The sequence below is a fragment of the Camellia sinensis genome, chromosome 1 (assembly GCF_055761805.1).
Source record: "Camellia sinensis isolate YWXY chromosome 1, ASM5576180v1, whole genome shotgun sequence".
Lineage (NCBI taxonomy): Eukaryota > Viridiplantae > Streptophyta > Magnoliopsida > Ericales > Theaceae > Camellia > Camellia sinensis.
In genome coordinates, this window is record NC_138961.1 from 163,664,649 (window position 1) to 163,689,111 (window position 24,463).

General features: G+C 37.7%; 1 protein-coding gene across 14 annotated transcripts; it reads right to left on the reverse strand.

Moving 5' to 3' along the window:
* Window positions 1-2,596: 2,596 nt before the first annotated feature.
* LOC114287085 (BAG family molecular chaperone regulator 7-like) lies at window positions 2,597-23,768 on the reverse strand. Of its 14 annotated transcripts, XM_082888317.1 has the most exons (12): window positions 23,652-23,755; window positions 20,357-22,512; window positions 19,975-20,085; window positions 18,182-18,362; window positions 9,752-9,978; window positions 9,172-9,216; window positions 5,628-5,657; window positions 5,134-5,229; window positions 4,886-4,930; window positions 3,537-3,609; window positions 3,365-3,424; window positions 2,597-3,143 (listed from the first exon to the last, which is right to left on the reverse strand). In XM_082888317.1, exons 8-11 carry the CDS (start codon window positions 5,203-5,205, stop codon window positions 3,366-3,368), a joined length of 249 nt encoding a protein of 82 aa, XP_082744443.1. In that variant the 5' UTR covers window positions 5,206-5,229; window positions 5,628-5,657; window positions 9,172-9,216; window positions 9,752-9,978; window positions 18,182-18,362; window positions 19,975-20,085; window positions 20,357-22,512; window positions 23,652-23,755; the 3' UTR covers window positions 2,597-3,143; window position 3,365. The 14 variants fall into 14 exon arrangements, 11 of the variants coding, with proteins under 11 accessions (XP_082744443.1, XP_082744441.1, XP_082744431.1 ...); XR_014340836.1 differs by lacking the exon at window positions 4,886-4,930; XR_014340828.1 differs by lacking the exon at window positions 3,365-3,424.
* Window positions 23,769-24,463: the final 695 nt, after the last annotated feature.

The following is a 24,463-nucleotide window of genomic DNA, read 5'->3' on the forward strand; positions in this document are numbered from 1 at the left end:
ACTAGATAGTGGCAAAATCATATTTTCTAAGCCCACCTGAGGGTAGCAAATCCACGTCTTAGCCTACTTGCGGGTAGCACCATCAAACCATTTTCAAACAAACAAACATGAAAAGTTTTGTTTCAATTCAGGCGATCCAGTCTATACTTGTATGTTGTGCGCATCACATAGTAAATCTAGGCTAATAACCGGAATAAGAACACATAATGTTTTCAAAAATGGATATCATGGTTAGTAGAGGCCGATCTTTGATCGGGCGAGCGGGGGTGCTCACGAAGTGACCTTCCCCAATCGTACCCAAGTTCCCGAGCCGAGGCAACTTTGGTGATGACGGACACGTGGCCTTAGGCAAACGAGTCAGGGTTTCCTAAATTTCCCCAAAATAAAATATTTAGGTGGCGACTCTGTATCTGGCAAAGCAGTCCATGTTTGGCACTTCTTTCAAAATCTGTTTTCTCAAAACGATTTACCGGATTTGGACTCTTTGGTTCAGATTTAGAACCGTGACAAATTGAGAGTCCGAACTGTAGTGAGCCCAATATCGAACGGAGCGGGGGACTCGTTCCTCCCGGGGCGTTCGGGGACGTCTACACTCATCTAGGCCGAGATCATGTCTTCTAGGATCCGGGATCTGGAATCCGGGATCTGCTCACTTAGGTTGAGCTCTCGTCTTCTCGGGCCTACTTGTCTAGGCTGAGATCATGTCTTCTCAGATCCGGGATCCAGGATCTGGAATCCGAGATCTGCTCACTCAGGATGAGTTCTTCTATACTTGAATGTTATCTCCTTGGGAGCGCTCATGCCCCCTGTCTTTGTATCCCTTCTGGAAGGGTCTTCGTTCCTCCACAGGTATCTGTCCTTCCATAACTGGAGGTCATCTTCGTTGTAGTATCTGCTTCGATCTGTTGTCTTTGGTGCGTCACCTTCCTGGCCGGCGTCTTTCACTCTGTGACTCTGGTCACGAGTTTCTGTGTTGCGGTTGTCCCCTTCAACGTCGAGGTTGATAGATCTCCCATTCCCAGTAGAAGCGTTGTCTCTAGTTTGATCCTTCTGTCCGTCATTGGCCATCTATTCTTCTTTCTTTCCCACAGACGGTGCTAAATTGTATGGGAAATTTTCCAATCACACTACCCGCTTAGTAATCAGCTGGAGAGCACTGGCAGAATAGATGGCACCTGACTGACCTGCAACAGAAATATAAGAATCCCGCGGTGGTTCGTCCACCCGGGGGCACTCCGACGATCAAGTCAGTATATCTCTCAAAGATAAATCAAGTACTAAACTCACAAGCTTGACTATCAAAAGCATACCTTAGACCCATGGGGGTGCCTCTCTTTTATAGCCAACATAAACCTAGTCCTAATAGAAGCCTGACTTCTATGGACTTAGGATTACTGCTAATCTTGGACTCCTAGTAAGATTAGGATAAACTCTCTAAGAGTCTTATCTTAATACAAACTGAAGTCTTCTCTCATTCTAGGACTCTTGTCCCTCATCCAGGTTGAGTTCCCTTTTCATTCTAGGACTCTTGTCCCTTATTCACTTTTCTCGGATTCCGATATCTTCGGAGATAACCTCAGCGTCACGACCAGGACACGTGGCACCTCGGCTGACACGTCGGCGCCACCTTGCCACATGTTGGTACTCAGAAAATATATCCCCATACTATCCAAAAATACAAATGTTAAACATGTCAAATTAGTATCAACCAACAAAATATAAAATTAACATGGATAGCTTATGTAATAAAAAATTACTTACACATTTTAATGTTATTTTTGCAAAGATGTGACATATAATTGAGTTAACTCACTGAGTTAGATGGGTTATGGGAAATTTATAATTTTGCCCATTAAAAACATGGTACATGTTGTTTGCATAGGCAATTTCTATTAAAAAAATTAATCGGGACTATCTATTGGATCAAATTGATACATAATTAAAATTTAAAATCAAAACAATTAAAATCGCAAGGATTAAAATAACATGAGAGACAAAGTATGAGAACTGCCAACATAATTTTTCCTTTACATTATAATTATAGGTAATTCTAAACTAGTTGAGCCCATTTGTTTATTTCATTTTGCCTATAAATTAAATAATAATAAATAAATAAACCTATTTGAGTTCATCTTCTGCTGAAAATTTCACATTTAGTGGCGTTTAAAAAACGTTGCTATAGGTGTAAAAAACGCCGCTAATTCTTTTTACGACGTTTAGTACCAAACGTCGAAGATGCGGCCGTCGCTATAACGTTATGACGCTTTAAAAACATCGTTAAATTAGCATAGACGACATTTTTAAAAACGCCACTAAATGTGATAAATAGAGGTAAAATGATGTCATCCACTTTTTAGCGACGTTTTAAAAACGCCGTGATAGATCTTTTCTTATTTTAAAAATATGACCGTTGACACTGTAGTGGCGTTTGTAAAAACGCTGTTATAACTTCTTTTCTTTCTTTTTTTTTTAAATTGTTCTCTTGTTTTCTCTTAGTCAAAAGACTGAAGCAAAATAAATAGTCACTTGCCATGTTGCCTTTGGTCTCTTCTAAAGTAAATTTGTCAGAATGCTAAAAACTTCATAACCAACAGCATTTTGACAAATTAAAACTTCATAAACATTAAGCTATTTCTTTTGTAGTTGAATTTGTCAGAATGCTAAAAACAGAATGCTACACCACAAAATTAAACCTCACACACAAAATTAAGCACCACAAACAACCCTCAATGGGTCAGTAAGTTCAACTGTAAAAGCAATACAATAAAACTCTTCGTGACCAACTAGATAACGAGTCTTAGAAATTTCTCAATTAGGGCTGAATGAGAGGGTAAAGATATGTAGAAGTGCACCTTCCTACACCTAGTTGAGAGAACATTGTGACCTCAAAATGAGGTGATTTTACCATATTTCTATGGACTTAACAAGGATGGGTCAAAGGTACCATTTTCTTGATCAAGCATTTGAACGACCTCAGCGACAACGGCTGCAAGTTCCTTCTGGATGAGATCATCGGCTATATCAAATGTCCTCCTTCGCATGGAAAGAGATCTGCGAGGAGGCTGAGGGTCTACCACATCGAGCATTGCTCCCAGCTCATCAACCATCGACCTTTTTGCAACCCACACCATAAGATCAGCACCCTAATAAAGTGCAAAATCAGCAAATTAGAGGATCAGTTTTGTTGCCTAGTGATCGGAATAAGAAATGTAAACTTGAAAACCCGTAAAAAAAAATTAATGAGTAGATCAAGAATCATAAAGAACACTATACTCAAACTTCAGCCAGTATAGAGAAATCATCAATGTCGTTAGCCAGCATCTGATGACTAAGAAGATATACATATTATAGAAGTAATACAAACATTAAGCTATTTCTTTTGTACTCGAATTTGTTTTCATCAAAGCATTAGCATCTTCATGCCCTGCATCTCGCATAAAATAACAGTAAGCAGGAACCACACCATCTTTAGTTATAAGATTAAGCTATTTCTTTTGTAGTTGAATTTGTCAGAATGATAAAAACGGGAACAATACCAACAGCAGTTCTTGTGCAGAAAACTTCATAACCATCAAGCAATTCCTCTACTGGAATAGTACGTTCCTCAACCTGCGTGTTCGGGGAAATTTTCAAATCCCAAAAAGCAAAAAGCATAATAAACTTGTTATCCAATCATCAGATTTCCCTGTGAAGGTTGATATATACATGAGTCTAAAGTCGATATAAATTTGTTTAATTCTAGGAAATACTCTTTCTCCATCTATTTGTTTCAACTTGTGTGATAAAAGGATAGACGATAGTTACCTCATAGTTTGAATAAAATGAGTTAAATCAATTTTATTAACTTAACATTAAAACTATTTTTTGGCAATAGTTATTTTTTTCTCTCTATCTTCTTTTCCATCATTTTGTCTAGAAATCTCAAATAAATTAAATTTTTATTAAATTTTAAAATTTTCAAAAAGTTGTGGTCAAATAAAGCTAGATAGAAAAAGAATAACAATAATCTATGCATCTAAAGCTCTTCTAGGCATGCCTTCAAAACCAAATGGATAGCAGCCCCAAGACAGATAAATGAACACACAAGCCTATGGTACATGAAGGATCTCAGGAAGGATACAAGTTTCATCAAACAATATGTGCTAATTACAATGATAGCTTTTCAGGCGATGGGCAACCATCAGAACATTATGAAGTGCTGCCACCTTTCAAGTGAAGGATCCCAGGAAAGAATACAAGTTTTGACTAAAACCAACACTTCATGCCCCCATATGGAAAAGTAAGTAGGTTCAGCCCAACTGCTTCCTTAAACAAATATTGGATTAAATTCCTTTGATTAAAATAAAATAAAATAAAAAACACACACAGAAGTCATTAGATGAACAATAAAAGACAATTTGTTGTTTACTATATTTAACAAAAGTCTAAAATAATCCTAGTCTATGTAAAAACCCAAGAATTAATATGCATTTTCATTTCCATTCACTTAAAAGTGTTTTTTAGTCCTAACCACATATCACTTTCTTCAAAAAAATTAGACATACACACCATTAAAGAGTTTGTAGGCATGTTTCAACCAAAGAACAACATGATATGTGCATACAGACACCAACACTCACGACAATAACAACAATATGGCAATACCACCACCGAAAAAATGGAAAAAGAAAAAAGGCAAAAAAAGGAAGAAAAAAAGAAAAGCACACGGATTACAACAATTGCAACTTACATGCCTACTGATTGACTAGTGTATTACATGTTGACCAATGTGAACAATAACAATCATTCACCTACTAAAAACTAACGGAAGTTTCAGTCAACAAATCAGTAGCACACAATGACAATTGTGTTGCATTATTATTCATAAAATACCTATAAAGCATACCTGAATGAAGCATGATAGCAACCTATAGCCTTCTCCATTCCACCACTGCTTAGTGATGCACATATAAACAAACACACAGATACATGGCTTTTGAAGACATTCATAGTTTGATAATATTCTATATTTTGTGCCTACTAAGTATTACACTCATGTAAATCTAAAGAATGGCCCTTTTGTTGTGTAGTTAATATTGTAGGCACACTTATTTATTAAGTAGGTAGTAAATGTTTACTAGCAAAAAACACTACCTTAAAGGTTTCTGTAGCATCGGCAACAACGTCGAAATTTGGAAGTTGTATATAGTCAAAAAACTTCTTCATATTTTTTGATTTTAAAACATACCCCTGAGAACAAAACCAAACAGATCAAAAAAATTACCATATAAAGATTAAAAGAGAAACAAGATATAGAATTAAAGCATCAGGAACAAGAAATTCAGAAATTGACTAGAAATGCCTCCTTTCCATTTCATCAGTAAATTCTTATTGAATGAATCTGTGAGACCTAACTCAAGAACAACAATACAGCAGAATAGGTAAAATTGGTGTTCTCCTAAAAGAGAGTCGTCAGTACAACCAAATTAACAATGATATGTCAAAAAGATAGAACAAAATAGTTTAAGTAAAAGATTGATTATAAGGACAAGGGGAGAAGAAAAAAAAGAAAAGGAAAAATAGGGGAAAAGGAAAAAAAAGAAGAAAAAAAAAAATCAATTACCAATGTATGCTTTCAAACTGCTTACCTTGCTACACTTTGATGATGTATACACTACCTCAACCTATGAAGCACGGACACGGACACGCGACACGACACGGACACGCAAATTTTCAAAAAATGGGGGACACGACACGCTGGGGACACGTTCAATATATATAATTAATTTTATTTATTATATGTCATAAAATTATTAAAAAATAATTAAAAAAACATTGAAATAACATAAAATTGCATTCCATCAATACATAACATGTCATTTGAAGCTACCAACCATCATTTGTTACAAAGTGCATGAAAATCAAACCACAAAATATAAAATTATCCAATGTACCAATAACTATCATCTATTACAAAATCCATAAATATCAGAAAATGTGAATTTAAGTAGAGGAAACTATTACAACATCTTCACCACCACCTCCATCTTCTCCTTCATCTGTAAATAGGACCGCCTCCATAGCCGGTTCATCAAGTGAGAGGTTAGCTATCCCAAGCATTCCAATATCATCAAGTGAGTCAAAATTATCTCCAGCAATGTCCCACATTTTTGTCTCTCCTTGCAAGTATTGGGAGCTCCTCCCTGATAAAAGACGAAGATTGCTATGAATGAACACCAAGTCCTCCGCTCTTTGAGGGACCATTTTGTTCCTTCTCACTGAGTGAATAAAGGAGTAAGTACTCCAATTTCTCTCACAACAAGATGAAGAGGCGGGTTGCACAAGTAATCTCAAAGCTAGTTTTTGAAGAGATGGTGCATATGCACCATATGCACACCACCAAGTATAAGGGTCCATGTGCCACCTATTATGAATAGAATCATACTCCGAGAATGCTTCAACATAACCCGAAAATTTTCCAAACTCAGTTATCACCTTGGTTCGCTCTGTGATATCTTCAAAATACCTCTTAAAACACTTGTTCCTCTCACGTGTCACCTCTTCATCCCTATGTGGAGGAACTCTATTTTGATCCTCATGGAGCCACTCATCACTATAATATCTACAATACAAAATAGGAAAAAATAATTATTTCAAGAAAGACTAGATAAGTCCATTAAAATGAAATATCTAAAACAAATTTAAATGTGATACTTACTTTGGATTCAATGAATGTGCCATACAATGGAGAGGAGTATTATTTTTATTCCAACGATCCACGAGAATTTGATGTACCACATTGTAAAATGTAGATTCCTCATCTATTCTTTTCCCTTCATGCCTATATATTGTCATCTTCACTTTCTCTATCATTGTGTCCCACATATCATACACTAAGTGAAGGCAAGGTTTGTCCGTATCACAAGCCCTAAGCATGTCATATATAGGACCCGTGAAGGAAAGAATATAATCAATGTAGTCCCACCACACATCATCCAAAATCTTTTCTTTTACAAATTTGGCCTTCCCAACATCATCCTCTCTATAGCAATTCCACTTGTCACTAATTACCATTGCTTGAAGCCCATGTTTTATAAGCTTCAACCTCTTGAGCATCACAATTGTGGAGGCAAATCGTGTTTCGGCAACCGATAGCAACTTCAATGACACAAATTCATTGTACATAGCCAATCGCATTGAGTGATTAGAGATAAAATTTTTAATCATCAAACCATCTCCGGCAATATCACTAATCCAACTACACTCTTCATATGTGACCTCATTCCTCTCAATATTCTTTGCCGCACAAATATTTTTCAAAGCTAGATTTAATGTGTGCACTACACAAGGAGTCCATAGAATATGAGAGAATTGAGCTTCAATGAGTTGTCCAGCTGCCTTACAATTAGGAGCATTATCCGTGATGACTTGAACAACATTACTAGCCCCAACCTCATTAATCACTTCTTTCATCAAATTTGCAATAAAATATTTGTCTTTAGTTTCTCCAGAACAATCAACCGCCTTAATAAACATAGGCCCACTTTCACTCACCGCCATAAAATTAATCAAAGGCCTCCTTTGAGAATCACTCCGACCATCACTAACAATGCTCACCCCTTTTTCCTTCCATGTACCCCTAATTGGTTGCAACAATCTATCAATATTTGCCCTCTCCTTTTGAAGTAATGTGGTTCGTAACAAATTATAACCGGGAGGCAAATATCCAGGAATATTATGGTTTGCAGCAAATGTGTAAGAGCTAACATAGTAAGGATTTCTTGCAAGATTAAATGGTACCCCCCCTAAGTAAAACATCCTAGCAATTTCATAATGTAATTGCTCTCTACCCTTCATGTTGAATACTTTCTCAATAGCACTCCCACTCCCAGGCGCACTTCCACTCCCACTCTCACTCCCACTCCCACTTGCACATGTCCTCCTTTTCTTTGATTCATAAGCATAACTACTACCAATTGATACACTAGAAGGGGGTAGTGGTACATTTTTGTGATGAGCATTTTTAATTCTCAATTCAGCAGCATCATTCTCATTTTGCAATTGTGAAAGTTTTTGACTTGTAATTTTCTTACAACCACCAATTCCCTTTCCTGGAAGTTTTAATAGATGTGCCCTTGCTCTTGTATATGAACCTTTGAAAGTATTATTACAAAAATTACATTGTAATTGGCAATTTCCTCCTCCTTCCCCAGGTTTTGCTAATTTAGTTACATACTTCCACAATGGTTTGTTCTCATCAAAATAATCATCAGGTACATCATTAGAACTACCACCCGCAGTAGCCATTGTTTCAGAATTACAAATTTGTTCCTATAATAAAATTAATAAACACACATTATTATTAAAATTAACAAAACTAATAAAATATATATATATATTAACAAAACTAATAAAATATATATATATATTACATATTAACAAAACTAATTAATAAATATATATATATATATATATATTTTGAAATAAATACTGAAAAAAGATTTATTAACAAAAACTAATTAATAAATATATATATATATATATTCTGAAATAATAGAGGGAAAAAAATATAAAAAGAAAATAGAAAAAAAAAAGAGAGAGAGACCGAAGTCGAAGAAGATGGACGAAGACCAGACAGAGAGAGAGAGAGAGAGAGAGGAGACCTCGACAGAGAGAGAGAGAGAGACATCGACTGGCGAAGACCAGAAGAAGAAGGAAGAAGACGTACCTTACGAGCGACGAGCGACGGCCGAGGAGCGACGAGGAGCGACGAGCAGCGACCAGCGATGACGAGCGACAGACGAGCCCAGGTTCTCTTTCTCCTCTGTTTCTTCGCCTTCTCTCTTTCTCTTTTTGTTCTCTACTGACCTATTAGATCGATTAGGGCTTTTGATCGATTTAGGGCAAACAAAAATTTTTTTGCTTTTTTACAGATTGACCCCAAAAATATTTTGTAAATTCTGAAATTGACCCTAAAAATGTTTTGTAAATTCTGAAATTGGCCCCGTGCGTGTCCGAGAGTGTCCATAACGTGTCCTGGACGTGTCCGGCTTCAGAAAAAATTAAAAAAAAATTGGACACTCTCTAGTGCGTGTCCGACACGTGTCCACCGCGTGTCCGACGCGTGTCCGTGTCCGACACGTGTCCGACACTGGTACGGAGCCCTCGGAGAGGTGTCCGTGCTTCATAGACCTCAACATTCCACCATAATGTAAAGCAATGCCTAGATCCTCGTACCTAAACATACATTAAAGTAGGTAATGAATTTACATGCAATAAATAACGTAGACATACACAAGAGTTGCTAAATAACCCAAATATTAAATGGTCCATGATATCTAAGTTAGCTTCCAAGTAATCAGAAGCAATCAAACGTGAATAAACCTGCTGCCTCTGTAGATTTGCAACCACTAGGGTGGCGTCCTTACAGGCCTATTAAAAATAATCTTTTCATAATAAGCAACAACAATTAAGAAAATTAAACAAAACACAGAAGTATGAGTGAGAAAAAAATATTCATTAACTCAACCATGAAGAAAATAGACAAATAAATTAATGAAGCTAATTCTATTTTGCAACTTGACATAGTTACCTACCAATTAGATGATATTTCATACTCAATGGAGATCAATGGTCCTTGCTTTTAAAACACACACATAAATTTAATTGGATTTATTAAGCAATTTTCACTCTGCTAAGATGTAATGAAAGGCTGAAGTTACTAAATTTACACTAAATTACACTGACATCAACTGAAAGAGTCCATAATTACCTTAGTCTTGGTGAAGAGATTGCTTTTCTCCTTCAAGAAAGTAGGCACGATCAGAGCCTTCCAGCTCTAATTTTGTCTATTCAAATAGAATGTCACCTACTTAGGTCTGTCTATGGTTCTATCTACTTCCACTACAAAAACATTACAGACTGCATGCTCTCCTTGAACTCATAAAGAGTTGTAGTTCACAACTGAGATGAGTTAACTGCTCAGGATACATATTATTCCTGCAAAAACAGATCAAACCAATTTCAATTATAGAGATAAAGCTGTTATAGAAAATAGATTTAACAAAAGTCAACCCTTCTTGATTCAACACAGTTCTTCATCCCAACAAATCAAATTTAGTTGGTGAATGAAGCAACTTGTGATTCTACTATATTTTAGGTAAATAACTGAAGCATCAAGATTTTTTTTTAATATTTCTCGTAAAAAAATTTCCATTAATACAAAGAAACGAAGTGGTTTTTTCTGACCAGAAAAAAAATAAAAATAAAAAATCTAAAAAATTACCTGCGTCACAACTTAATACAACAAAAATACATTTGATATACATATATAAAGAGTTACTGTTTTTGTTGCTGAATTTAGCGAAACACTCATGAATGCACATACAAAATAAATAAATATATATATATATATATATATATAACTTTAATGGCATCTCCATTGGAGCACCCGACTGCTATAATATAGCTAAGATAGCTCAAATAGCAACCCCATTGGAGCTGCTCTGGGAGGGGTAAAAGTATGAGGCAAAGGCATCTTAGAAGGAAAAAAGCTAAGGCATAAGACTGTTACTTTCTCCTATACGGAGAATTTATCTTTTTAATAGGGGCAAGCATCTGTTTTACAAATGACAATAAAGGGATGATTGGCTTGAAACATAAAGATCCCCAAATCCTCTGTTTCACAAATGAATTGTAATAAGCTTCAATGGAAATAATGTGCAGCGATGCCCATCTAAATGTGCATTCACTTACATGCATCACACTAAATCAAGTCAAAGTAATATGATGAACATACATAACTATTGAGAGATTTGCTTATACTTAGAAGTCCTGAAGGATTAACGCCATGTTTGGATTGAGTGATTTAGAAAGAAAAGAAAAGAAATAGAGAGAGATGTATTTCTCTTACTTGTTTGGATAATCTAAGTAGAGAGAAATGGGAAGAAATGGAGAGAAATGGAGAGAAACTCATTTCTCTTATAAGCCTCATTTTCAATCTTCCCAAAAGTGGAGAGATTAGGAGAGAAAAGAAACCACTATTTTCATAATACCAGTTATGTCCCTATAAAAATAAAAGAAATGAAATGATTGAAAATATAAAAAAAGGTTATTTTGGTAATATAACATAAAATAATTTCTTTTCTTTTCTCTTAATGAAATATAACCAAACAAGAATGAGAGAAATCACAATCATTTCTTTTCTTTTATTTCTTCTTTATCCAAACAAAAAGGAGAGAAATAACAATCATTTCATTTCTTTTCTTTTCTTTTATAACTTAAGTAATCATTTCTTTTCTTTTCTCTCCTAGATTCCCAAGCATAGTGTAAAAGCAGGAAATATTAGCTACTGTAATGCATGTAAAACTTATCAACATTTTTCTAGCTAATTAACCTTGGTTACTAATTCTACGATCACAGCTACCAACTATGACTGAGAAAGGCTTTCTATGAAGAAACTAAAAGTTCCTACAATGCTCTAGATAGATTATGATGTTAACATATTATATTAGCCGAAAGTGTTGGCATATTATATTAGCCGAAAGATACACTAGGGTCTGTAATCATTGTGTGCCCTCAGGGATCACCTTGTAATTGTCTTTCTTGTAAACCCTAATCTTCATTTATAAATAGGGGGTGATATTCTATCATACCTCAAGCTGGTTACCCAAGCTTCATGGTATCAGAGCATCACCTCTAGGGCTAGGGTTCAAAGCATACCTAGTTGGATCATCTGCTGAATCGATCTTCTGCCACCATCATCATTCCGCTTCTTCTTCGTCTCCGTCTCAGCTCCTCCGCTCGTCGATCTCCTCCAGCAGTTCAGCCCTCGTCTTCATCTGCTTCGTCTTCGTCTCAGCTCCTCAGCTCGTCGATCTCCTCCCGCAGTTCATCGCTCGTCTTCATCATCCTCATCGTCCTCTGTCGTCTTCGTCCCTCGTTCCCCTCGTCATCCTCTGATCTCAAACCCAGGTATATATAAATATATATATATATATATCCTGATATAAAACAAAAAAAAAAAACAAAAAAACAAAAAAACAAAAAAAAAACAAACAAACAAACAAAAAAAAAAAAAAAACAAACAAACAAACAAAAAAAAATGGTTTCTTAATTTTGTATGTCTTTATAGTGATCATTGTGCCTGTTATCCCACGACCACCTTCCGGGTTTGTGATTACCACTAGTTTTGTTGCGGGTTCGGTAGTATTGTATCCATGACAGATTCCACCAGTGTGTCCCCTTCTTCTCAAACGCCAAAGAGTGAGAGTCCCATTCTACCTACTACCATGACTGAGAACCCCAACCCTAGTCTGAAAATCACCACCTCTCTATTTAATGGTCAGAACTACCTTGCATGGTCTCAAAGTTTGACTATGTTCTTGAAGAGCCGAGGGAAGATGGGGTATGTTGATGGCAGAATACAGGCACCAAGTACCACTGACTCAGGTTATGACCAATGGGAGATTACCAACTCTTTGATTATGAGTTGGCTTATCCATTCGATGGTTCCAGAACTTGGTGAGAGCTACTTGTCTATGGAGACTGCATAGGACGTTTGGGAGGCTGTGGCTGTTACCTATTCCCGCAAAGGGAATTTTTCACAGGCATTTGAGTTGCGCCGCTCTATTGAGAGCTCACTTCAGGGGGAGCAGACTGTTCTTCAGTACTTCACTTTCCTCACCAACGGCTGGAAACGTCTTGACCACCTGGAAGACTATAAACCCGTTTGCCCTACTGATTCTGTCGGGTACAAGAAGTTCATCTCACGGGAACGGGTCTTTAAATTTTTGGCCGGCCTAAATGTGGAGTATGATCCAGTTAGGGGTCGAGTTCTGAGTATGGACACTCTTCCTTCACTTCAGGAGGCATTTGCCTATGTACAAAATGAGGAGAGTCGCCGGTCTGCTATGATGTCCCCAGTCTCTACTGACCGTTCCGCATTACTGTCTACTCCTCGAGATGGTCTTAGCCTGCCTCCTCCGTCTGTTGCTAAGGAGTCTGTATTCTGTGATTATTGCAAGAAACCACGGCATACTCGTGAGACGTGTTGGAAGCTTCATGGGACTCCATCCGGGGGTCGAGGTGATCGGTCTGGTTCTCGAGGAGGTCGGTCAGGCCAATCTAGAGGACGTGGTTCCTATTCCCGGGCTCATCAGTCTAGTGCCGTTGATACCCTTGATTCTCATTCTCCTTCTGTTACCCAAGCTTCTGATACTGAGCTGGAGGATGCTTTGCGCCAATTGTTGGACTGCCGATCTTCTACTGCTCTTAGTACCGCTTCCTCGTCCTTTGCCGGCTCAGGTAACTTAGCATCTTCTCCTTGTGCTTTCCTGTGTCATACATCTTTGCCTTGGATTATTGATTCTAGTGCCTCAGATCATATGTCTGGCTCTTCTGATCTTTTCTCTGTCTATAAGCCCTCTTCAGGTCAGGACAAAGTTAGGATTGCCGATGGTACTGTTTCTTCCATTTCTGGAAAAGGTTTAGTCCAAGTCACTCCTACCATACATCTATCTTCTGTTCTCCATGTTCCCAAGTTTTCTGTTAATCTGTTATCCTTAAGTCGTTTTACCCAGGATTTGAATTGTAGTGTGACGTTTTTTCCTAATCATTGTCTTTTTCAGGACCTTGTCACGGGGAGGACGATTGGCAGTGGTAGTGCAGAAAATGGTCTCTACTTCCTCGATCAACCAGACAAACTTGCTTATTCTTCCACCACGTCTTCTACTACCCTCGCTGATTTATGGCTGTGGCATCGGCGTCTTGGGCATCCCTCATTTCATTTACTTAAGCATTTATTTCCTTCTAGTTTCGCAAATCATCATGTGTCTGACTTTCTTTGTGAGTCTTGTCAACTTGAAAAACAACATAGAGCTTCTTTTGCTCCCAGTTTGAATAAAAGCTTCGTTCCTTTTTCATTAATACATTCTGATGTTTGGGGTCCCTCTCGTGTTCTGTCTGTGAAAGGTCATCGTTGGTTTGTTACATTTATTGATGATTTTTCTCGTGCTACTTGGGTGTATCTCATGAAAGATAAGAGTGAGGTTTTCTCTGTGTTTCGCACTTTTCATAAGATGATTTGTACTCAGTTTGGGGCCACTATCAAAATATTTCGTTCCGATAATGGCGGGGAATACATAGATTCTGGGTTAGGATAATATTTCTCTACTCATGGCATTATCCATCAGACCTCTTGCACCAATACCCCTCAACAAAATGGGGTGGCCGAACGTAAGAATCGGCATCTTCTAGACATAGCTCGGTGCATGTGTTTTTTTATGAATGTGCCTCGGCCCTATTGGGGCGACGTTGTTCTCACCGCTGCCCATCTTATTAATCGTCTCCCTACCCAGGTCTTGAATAAACAGGCTCCGCTTCACGTCCTCCTCGGTTCTCCGTCCTTGTTTTCTATTCCTCCCAAAATATTTGGTTGTGTCTGTTTTGTCCATAATCACTCCCTCTCGTGGTAAGTTGGACCCTCGCTCCCTCAAGTGTGTTTTCCTTGGTTACTCTCCTACTCAAAAGGGGTATAAATGTTACCACCCTTCTTCTCGTAAGTGGTTTGTGTCCATGGATGTCACTTTCTTTGAGTCCCGGTCCTTTTTCTTGTCCTCTCCGGTGTCACCGTCCTCATTTCCGGGGGAGCCTTGGTGTGAAGTGAGTCCTGTGCCCCTTATGGTGGAACCAGTTGTTCTTGCACCACCCTCTACTACTGTGCTTCCTATGATGGAACCAGTTGTTCTTGCACCCCTCTCTTCTCTAGAACCCACTGTCACCAAGAATAAGGACGGGCATGTTTATGTCCGGGACATAGACAGAAAACAAGTTAACTGGATACACGGGACCGTCTCTGCTACTCCACTGCCATCTCCTGATGAGAGTCTAGGTAACTTTGAATCTCTTGAGTCCATTGATCTTGATGTTCCTATCGCCAAGAGGAAGGGTGTGAGATCTTGTACTCAACATCCTATCTCACAGTTTGTATCATACTCTCATTTGTCATCCTCATATAGAGCGTTTGTGTCCAATATTTCCTCTGTTAGCATTCCTAACCATTTTCAGGATGCTCTTGCTACCTCTGAGTGGAAACTAGCCATGATTGAGGAAATGAAAGCACTTAAGAAGAATGGCACTTGGGAATTGACTGAGTTACCTACGGGCAAACGACCTGTGGGATGTAAATGGGTATATACTGTGAAACACAAAGCAAATGGGTCTATTGAGCGTTACAAGGCAAGACTTGTGGCCAAAGGGTTTACTCAGACATATGGCATTGATTATCAGGAGACCTTCGCACCCGTGGCTAAAATGAATTCAGTCAGAGTACTTCTCTCTCTAGCAGCTAATCTAGATTGGCCGCTTTATCAGTTTGATGTCAAGAATGCTTTTCTCCATGGTGACCTCGAAGAAGAAGTATATATGGACATTCCTCCAGGTTTTGAGGATCATCAAACAGAAGGCAAAGTATGCAAACTTCGGAAGTCATTATATGGTCTCAAACAGTCTCCAAGGGCTTGGTTTGAGAGATTCACTCAGGCTATGGTCAAATATGGCTTCAAACAAAGTCAGGCAGATCACACATTGTTTGTGAAACATTCCTCATGCGGTAAGACTACAGCACTTATTGTTTATGTAGATGACATAGTTCTTACAGGCAATGATAGTGGGGAAATACCTCTGTTGAAGAAATATTTAGCTCAAGAGTTTGAAATCAAATGGGAAGCTTGAAGTATTTTCTGGGAATTGAAGTTGCTCGCTCTAAGGATGGGATATTTATCTCACAAAGAAAATATGTGCTTGACCTGTTAAAGGAAACTGGGATGCTTGGCTGCAAGGCATGTGCCACCCCACTGGAACCCAATCAGAAATTGGGGGATGATGAAGGAGGAGAAGTTGTGGATAGGGGGAGCTATCAACGATTAGTGGGTAAGCTCATTTACCTATCTCACTCCCGTCCTGATATTGCTGTTGCTGTCAGTGTAGTTAGTCAGTTTATGCATGCTCCTCATCAGATTCACTTTGAGGCTGTCATGAGAATCTTGAGGTATTTGAAGTCTGCTCCTGGTAAGGGTCTGTATTTTTCAAAGTATGATCATCTTCATGTAGAAGCCCATACAGATGCTGATTGGGCTGGGTCAGTAACTGATAGGAGATCAACTTCAAGGTATTGCACATTTGTTGGCGGCAACCTAGTTACTTAGAGAAGTAAGAAACAGAATGTGGTTGCCAGGTCAAGTGCAGAAGCTGAGTTTAGAGCTATGGCACAAGGTGTGTGTGAACTTTTATGGATCAAATTATTGTTGAGTGATCTAGGTATTGATCAGACGAACTCCATGCGGTTATACTGTGACAATAAGGCCGCCATCAACATCGCTCACAATCCAGTTCAACATGACAGGACAAAACATATTGAGATTGATCGCCACTTCATTAAGGAGAAACTCACTAGTGGTACCATTTGTACTCCTTTTGTCCAGTCTGGTGAACAACTTGCTGACATTCTCACCAAGGGGATTGGGAATAAACCATTTCATGACATATTAGGCAAGCTGGGCATGAGAGATATCTTCGCACCAGTTTGAGGGGGAGTGTTAACATATTATATTAGCCGAAAGTGTTGGCATATTATATTAGCCGAAAGATACACTAGGGTCTGTAATCATTGTGTGCCCTCAGGGATCACCTTGTAATTGTCTTTCTTGTAAACCCTAATCTTCATTTATAAATAGAGGGTGATATTCTATCATACCTCAAGCTGGTTACCCAAGCTTCATATGATAGATTCAAGAAAGGCATTGCTCTCTTAAATCAATCAATAAAGACCAAACTACTATGAGTTCCATAAATTTAGTGGCTAAATCCATCCCACTATAATTCATAGTTTCTATTGTCTCAAATTTGAATTTCACTTGCTCTATCAAAGTTATCAGTTCTTTATCAAGCAATTGCCCTGGATATGACACATGACCAATGTTGTAACCATAAGCTACAGCATTATACAGTGAAAATCATGATATCTGAAAGCAAGTCCCAAATGATTGGAAAGACTTTTTATTTAGTATTGCCAGGATGACTACCAATTGTTATCATTTGATCTTCTATTGTCGGATGTGGCTAATGGACCATCACTTTAAGTAGGTTGCTCAGATTTTAGGTTTTGCATCTTGGTATTAAATGGAAAAAGGCATAAGAATCAAACGTTTTTGAAGTGAAAAGAATTTGAGACAAATTTATAAGCTCATCATAATGTAATACATGTTGGTGCACATAAATCAACATATGTGCACCAACATGTATTACATATATCACGAATATCTTTTATATTGTATGTACACATATAATTTTCTGCCATTTAGTTTGCTACTAAGATCAATGTAGAAGTCGATAAGATGAATTTATCTTCTTTTTTTTTAAACTCTTTATACAGTTTCAGGAACATTCACAGTAGAGAGCAGAATTTGGTCACTCTCAAGTCCCAATCAAGGACAGGAGGTATACTCATCCTCAATGAAAAAGTTATAAAACTGATCATTTGCATAATAAAAAATCATCAACAAGATCTACTACATTTCCTTAATTGTTCAGTTTCAGATCAGTTAAGAGATATAAATTATAATAGGAAGCAAAGAAACTATAAAGTTCAAAATTAGTTGAAGCTAAAACATGCAGCAAATGGAAGACATACTCACGTTGTGATTGTCAATCCATATTGGATCTTAGATTTGGGGAGGGATTTGTTGGGATTTTTCTGGGACTTGAGAGAAGTTCAATGTGGTGGGTTTCATAGATTTTCCATTAAAGCACATAAATTAGAGACTATTCCAATTAGGAACACAAGAACTTGAAGGTCTGAATGAATAAAATTCAAGAACAATTTTTGTAATGCTCTCCACTCAAATGAAAAACTTGAAAAAGAAAAAATAATAGGTAAAAGAAGGATAAAAAGATGAAGAAACAACTTTAAAGCTTAAATTTTTTAAAGTGTCTCTTTGCACAATTTGATCTACAAAAGCTTCAAATCATGTTCAGCTAAATGGCAACAAGCATACACAACATGGTACCATCATGACAAGTATATAGACCATACCGCTTTATATTGAAATTTCAAACAATCAAAAAAAAGTATATCATCGTAGCCTTGACATTCAGAACAAGCCTTGCACCATTAATAATGACAAAATGAAAAAATAACACAAACCTTTCTGGAAGCCGAGCACTTGAACTTTGATTACTAGATGAAGTGTCCGCAACACCAAACAATGATATTGCCATCACAGCAAGAAACATACAGTGCGCTGCCTTGAAATGATTTTAGACATGTGACTTAGTTTGAGGTGTTTCTCCTCTTTCCCCGAGAACCATATTAGTACAGATTCATCCTGAAAGCAATAACACCACAGCTTCTAAATAATTTTAGCAGTGAAACTCTACTTTCAGTGAAATACAAATGAAGGAAGCTATTGTTTGACAATAACACAACTAATGGCAGGTGATTGAGTATTAAAATAATTTGAAAATGAATATAAAAGTAAGCATATACATAAGACAATTATATAAAAATTAAGACAGTCATCAAGTATCATTTAACCAGATGCCCCTATGCAAGCTTCTGTTATATTCTACAATTTCAAATTGACAAAAAGTGAAGGTCTGAATATCTAATAACAAGGAGCCACACACCAATATAAGGAGCAAAGCTACATGGGTATGTATCCCACAATCCATCTAAGCTAAAAATGGTAAAACTTTGGAATCAAGTTGTTACAGTGAGAAAGAAAGAAGCATAAACATTTCCTGCTCAACTAAGGATTTTCCCTCATCTTAGTATATTCCTGTAACCAACGAAAAGCTTTTTAAGAATCTATTATTGTTTAATTAGTCAAGCTGTGTAATCCATCCAGTTTTCTATAGAAAAGCAAAATGGATGCATGTGTGAACTGTGATTATTATCCCATATCTATATCCAAGTCAATTCATATTTAATATGAGAATTTTGCTTCTTTAGAATTTATGTCTCCTATTACTAATGAAAAACTCTAATTAAACTACAATGCAAATGCCAAGACTTGGGCCCACTTTTCCAGCACTTGAAAGACAATACATGCATCAAACAAAGGTCAAAATCAATGTAAGTAATTCCCACAGATTTCTCCAGCACACAGAAAATACACATCTTACAAAGTCAAGGTCAAATTGTACCTCAAGATCATGGCGCCAAGCTTGATAATTGGCAATTTCAAAAAACATAACTGGTGGTAATCCAAAAAATAATATATATATATATATAATTTGCTTAGGACACAGCAATCCCCTGTTTCCTAATCTAAGTTAAGAAAGGTCCCAAAATGATAGGCTTAGGTAAATGTCTTCTACCATGCATGCAGTAGCTTCTTACAAATATAGACAACCTCCATCTCCCTAAACCACAAAGTCAATGTTTTACATATCCCTAACTAGACTTCGTAAAGATTAAGTTAGGTGCCCCAACCATCTGTTTCAATCAATACTAATTAATGAGAAAACATGACTTGGAGACACTTTCGAAACTTTGCAACCACAACATAACGAAGTGACCCTCCACTTTGTGGTTCAATATAGTTTAAATTTTCAAACACAACCAAGATGTGATAAATGGAGTAACTCATTGTCAGTGGCATACCGCAACTGGATTACTAAAATAACCGTACACATAAACCTAACACATGAAGGGCTGCCAAGAACTCAAAAAGACACACAAAACCCTGACTGCAAAAAACAAAATTTTCCCAAAATATATTAACCAATAGAAAGTAAAATTAGCAAACTCTATGACTCATCTAACGCTGGCATTGCAACATGTTAAGTGGACCACTATATTAGCTACCAACGTAACCAATGACAAATGTCGGCAACACAATCATAAATCAATACATCTACTACATTGTTCCATACATAAAATAGAAAATCCAAGGGCATACTACGAAGCCAGTAACGCCATGACAAAATCGTTACCTTAATTACGAATGCCACAAATCAACGCACATTATCCAAAAATTCCAACTATTTCAACGACATAACCGTGTATAACAGCCACACACCATAGACCACACTGTTCCCTGCATACTTTACAAATAAATTCATGCCAAGTTTAGAAACATAAAAGCCCTAATCACATAATTGTCATAGATTTAGTTACATTATTAACAAATAAGGTTTCAGAGCACAATCCCTAATCAATTCAAGACATCAAATTGCATACAATCACCAAGAAGCCTTCAATCAAAAACCCTAAATAAATTCTCATAGCAGATACACAAACACATATGCATATATAAATGAAGTCATTAATAAACAATTCGATAAATGAAAAACCAAATTTCAAAACCGTTCTCACCTGACGTCACCGCCACTTTTGACCAACTGTGCCGCCGCTGCCGCCAGAGAACCGTCATTTCCTTTCCAAATGAACCTGGACCAAAGTCTCCAACCAACCGAAAATGCCGTGAAGGCGAGCCAGAACCTCCAAGCCCCGAACCCCGGTGGCGCGGTCCAGGCGAACCGGAGCTTGGAGCGGTGACCGAGATAGAGCAGACCGGTCCACCTAGGGCGCCAGGACCAGCCAATAACAAGGCCGATCATGACAGCGAGCCAAATCGGGATTGAAGAAAGCAAAACGTCGAGGAATGTCTCAGCGAGGCGTGGGCAGTGTAGAAAATAGATCAAATCGAAGAAGCTCTACTCCATTATTGATCGGTGTCTATACAGATACGTGTATGTACATGAGAGAATCGATAAATATACATATATGTATATGAATATACAAAGTGGAAGAGATAAGGAGATGAGGTGCTAAGCCTTGGAAGCTTGCATAGATGGTGGTGGTGGTGGAGCTTTGAAATCAAGAGAGAGAGAAATCGAAATCGCTCTGAGATGAAATCAAAGATGAATCTCTGAGAGAGAATCGAAATCGGGGTGGCAGTGCAGACCGATCTGAATCGAAATCGCAGTGGCGGTGTAGATCGATCTGAAATCGGTGAATCTGTGAAATAGGTAAATCGGTGAATCTCGCTACCTCGCCGGTGCAGATGGTGGTGGAAGTGGAGCTTCGAAATTGGTGAATCTGTGAGATTTGAATGTGAGATTTAAAATAAGGGTTTAGAGAGGATTGAGAGAGATGCGACGTGAGGATAAGGGTTTAGAGAGGATTGAAAGAGAGGCGCGACGTGAGGATAAGGGTTTAGAGGATTCAATGTTTATGTCTGAAGACCTGAGGGTTTACAAAGCTTTATTCTCAGATTCAAAATAGGTGCGTGTGATGTACAGCATTTGGAGGCGCTTTTAAACGCCGTTGATCATAAAACGGTGTCGTTTTAATTAAATAAATATGCGACGTTTTTAAAACGTCGTTAAATATTAATAAAGATGACGTTTAAGAAAACACCGTTAAAAAAATGTTGCAAAAACCCTTATTTCTTGTAGTGAATTTGCAACCTTAATATACAATACATCATCCAACCACCTACTCATACAATTCTTTTATGAAAATGTGACCATCAAGAGAAATTTCGTTAATTAATTGGATTTATACGATTTGGTCAATATGAATGGAAAAGTAAAACAAGATGTCATATTCCCTCGTGTAAAGAAAGAGAGGGTGTGAATCAATCAAGCTGTCACTGCCAAAAGTTTGTATCATGCCCACTTACCCTTGGAAGTTTGGGAAGTAGGTTGATTTTTTGACTTTTTAATTTTTTAGTTATTTTAGTATGTGGTTAAAAAGTTTTGTTTGGAATAGGCTTTTTGGTTTTTTTGACTTTTATGAGAAAAAAAATGAAATAATTATGGGTTAGATGTGATATTTTGCCTTACTGAACTAAAAAACCTATTTTGTTTTTTGTGGTTGAAATAGCCCTAAACCTAACACAACCCAACCCAACCCAACTCTTCTTTCCAAACAAGTGCTAGTGTTCTAGTAGCACCATGTGTTTACATTTTTAACCAATCACTAATTATTAAGTATTTTGTTTTTTTTATTACCAGCAAAAAATCAATGAACGTCAGGAAGCTAGATGAGCAAGTCCTTGGCTATCGCCGGTTTGTGACCCATTTCGGCAGAAGTGGTGGCGACGGTAACTCCGGTATTGAGTCTAAAAGCGGGAAGTGCAAGCGGAGGATTCGCAAGGTCGTATGCCGGAGTATCAACACCTTGGTGCTTCCTACTATGCGTCCTCTCGACCTGTGCATTAGGAGATCAGCGACGACGTTGGTGTTAGGTTAGTGAAATGTGTTATGTAGCTGATGTGGATAGCTAGTTCACTAGGTCAGAAGTGGAGGCTTGGTCTGTTCTGGGAGAAGATGCAACGGGTGGAGTTGTTATAGACGGTGAAGTTCTACTCTTGACAGGGATGTTGGGTAAGGGGGACCGGTATGTCGGTACGTAATTCAGAAGGATGAGAACCTTACAGTCTTGGACAGGTAAGTCCAGAAGCCATCTCAAGTCGGGGCTCAAGACATTAGACTTCCAAAACAATTTGCTTGGCTAGAGAACCACTGCAAAACAGGGTAAAGAAGAAAAATGTCAAAAAATAATTAAGTATGCAATGCAATGTTAAAAATGCATGGTTTGAGGGGATTAACTTTTTATCCCCATCTTCCCAAAAAGCTCCTCAGTGCAAAGGGAAGAGGTGGATATCATCATCTGGTGCAGACTCCTAATTGCCCAAGACAATGAGATAGTCTTCTCCAGCGCCCTTGTTGGAGTTTGGAAGGTCGGCTATCAGTTTGTAGGCAGTAGATCGGGGTTTGAGGTAATAAGTGTAGCCACTGGTAGATTTGAGGCTACACATGGTATAGCAGTACTAGATGTCGGCAAAGGTGATTCTAGCGTTATGGCGGCATAGCTCGGCTATACCATTGATAACCCTAAAAGTGTTAATGGCTAATTGCATAGGGTTAAGTTTATAGAAGTGCAACACTTCTCTGAAAAGAATGTCAAGCGGGAATCAGATTCCACCCTCAATAATGGACACCACGGGGAAAGGCATGTAATTCTCCTCAGGCATCATAGTGTCATTCTCTCCGGTAAGCCTAATACAGACGTCGGCTGGGATGTTGAATTCTTAGCTAAAATATTCGAGTTTGCTAGGGGAATCTACTCTCCACTTAAACATGCTCATGATCTCGGCTAGAGGGTTTTTTTTATGGTTTTCAGTATGGGAGTGTTTTCCTAATGATAGAGGGATCTCGGCAAGACACAGAAACAGGGATTCTGGTAATCTAATGAAGGTTTTGGATATGGGCAGTTTCAATTTTCCTAAAGTGAGTAATGATCTAACAAATCCCAAGCCCAAATCTATGCAAAAAACAACCGAAATAGGCAAGATCAAAGGAAAGAATCTGGAAACAGGGAAAGAAACAAAGAAAACAAATTCAAAGTTCGAACAGAGGCAGTGATAACACCAAATTCAAAAGGAAAAGGCAAGAACACATTCAAAGCATGAATTGACACGTGCAAGAAATACAAGGGATTGAGGGTGACGTTTGCGATAGTCCAATGCCAGTGTATAAAAACCGAAAATATGATGTGTAAAGAACATATGCGGACAAAGAAAGCGTGGAGGCATACTCAAAAATTTGATGAACGATAAAGAATCAAAGACTGAAGTCAAATAGGGAGAGAAAGGACTTACAGATCAGAGTCGCAGAAATGGAAGCCAGAATCAAGGTCCCCAAAGTCAGATGGTGCTCTTAGTCGGAGTTGAGTGACAGAATTGGAGTGTTTGGTGCGGCTTTTTTGAGCCAACTTATGCCTTCTACTTGTTATAAAGTTATTTTAGACTGTTTGGTTAAACTTATTTCAAGCAATTTCTGATTTTAACAACATATTTTAAGTCAAAAAAGTTGATTCTAAGAAGTTATTCACCCCTTACTTCTAATTATCAGCTTCTATTGTGGACATATTAATTCACAGTTATACTCTTAGATTTTTTTATTTTTTATTTTTTTAAAAATAGAAAAAGACCCAAATGGACTATAGAATATTAATATTATTATTTATGAAAAATGTAAGTAAATAGTGAATAATAAAAAATAAAAATTAATTAAGAAAGTTACTTCACGGCTTATTTAATAAACACTACGCAACTTAAATTTATAATTCAACAGTTACACCAAACAGATTAACAGTTTCTGATTAAAATCATAATGTATAATCTGTTAAGTTATAATGTATAATCTGTTTTAACAGTTACACTAAACAGACCCAATGCTCACCGGAAGTGATGGTTGCAGAGAGCTTCGAATGAGCAATCAAGTGTAATCTGTTGAACTCAAGCCCCGCCAACACTCCATTCTCGTCACATCCCGACACTCTTAATCATGTCAATGTCATCTTGGGCAACCCCTAACCTCTACCACTTGCCCAGCATCTCCCTATATTTCTCTCTCCTCTCGATATATGAGTTATTTGTTAACTCACTGAATTAGATGAGTTATGGAAAAT

Coding starts and splice junctions, on each gene's coding strand:
- LOC114287085 (XM_082888313.1), bottom strand. CDS start 5,205: ATGAAGAAGTTTTTTGACTATATACAACTTCCAAATTTCGACGTTGTT. Junction 4,931..5,133: donor ATGCTACAGAAACCTTTAAG/GTAGTGTTTTTT, acceptor ATCACTAAGCAG/TGGTGGAATGGAGAAGGCTA. Junction 3,144..4,885: donor TGCTATCATGCTTCATTCAG/GTATGCTTTATA, acceptor GCACTTTATTAG/GGTGCTGATCTTATGGTGTG.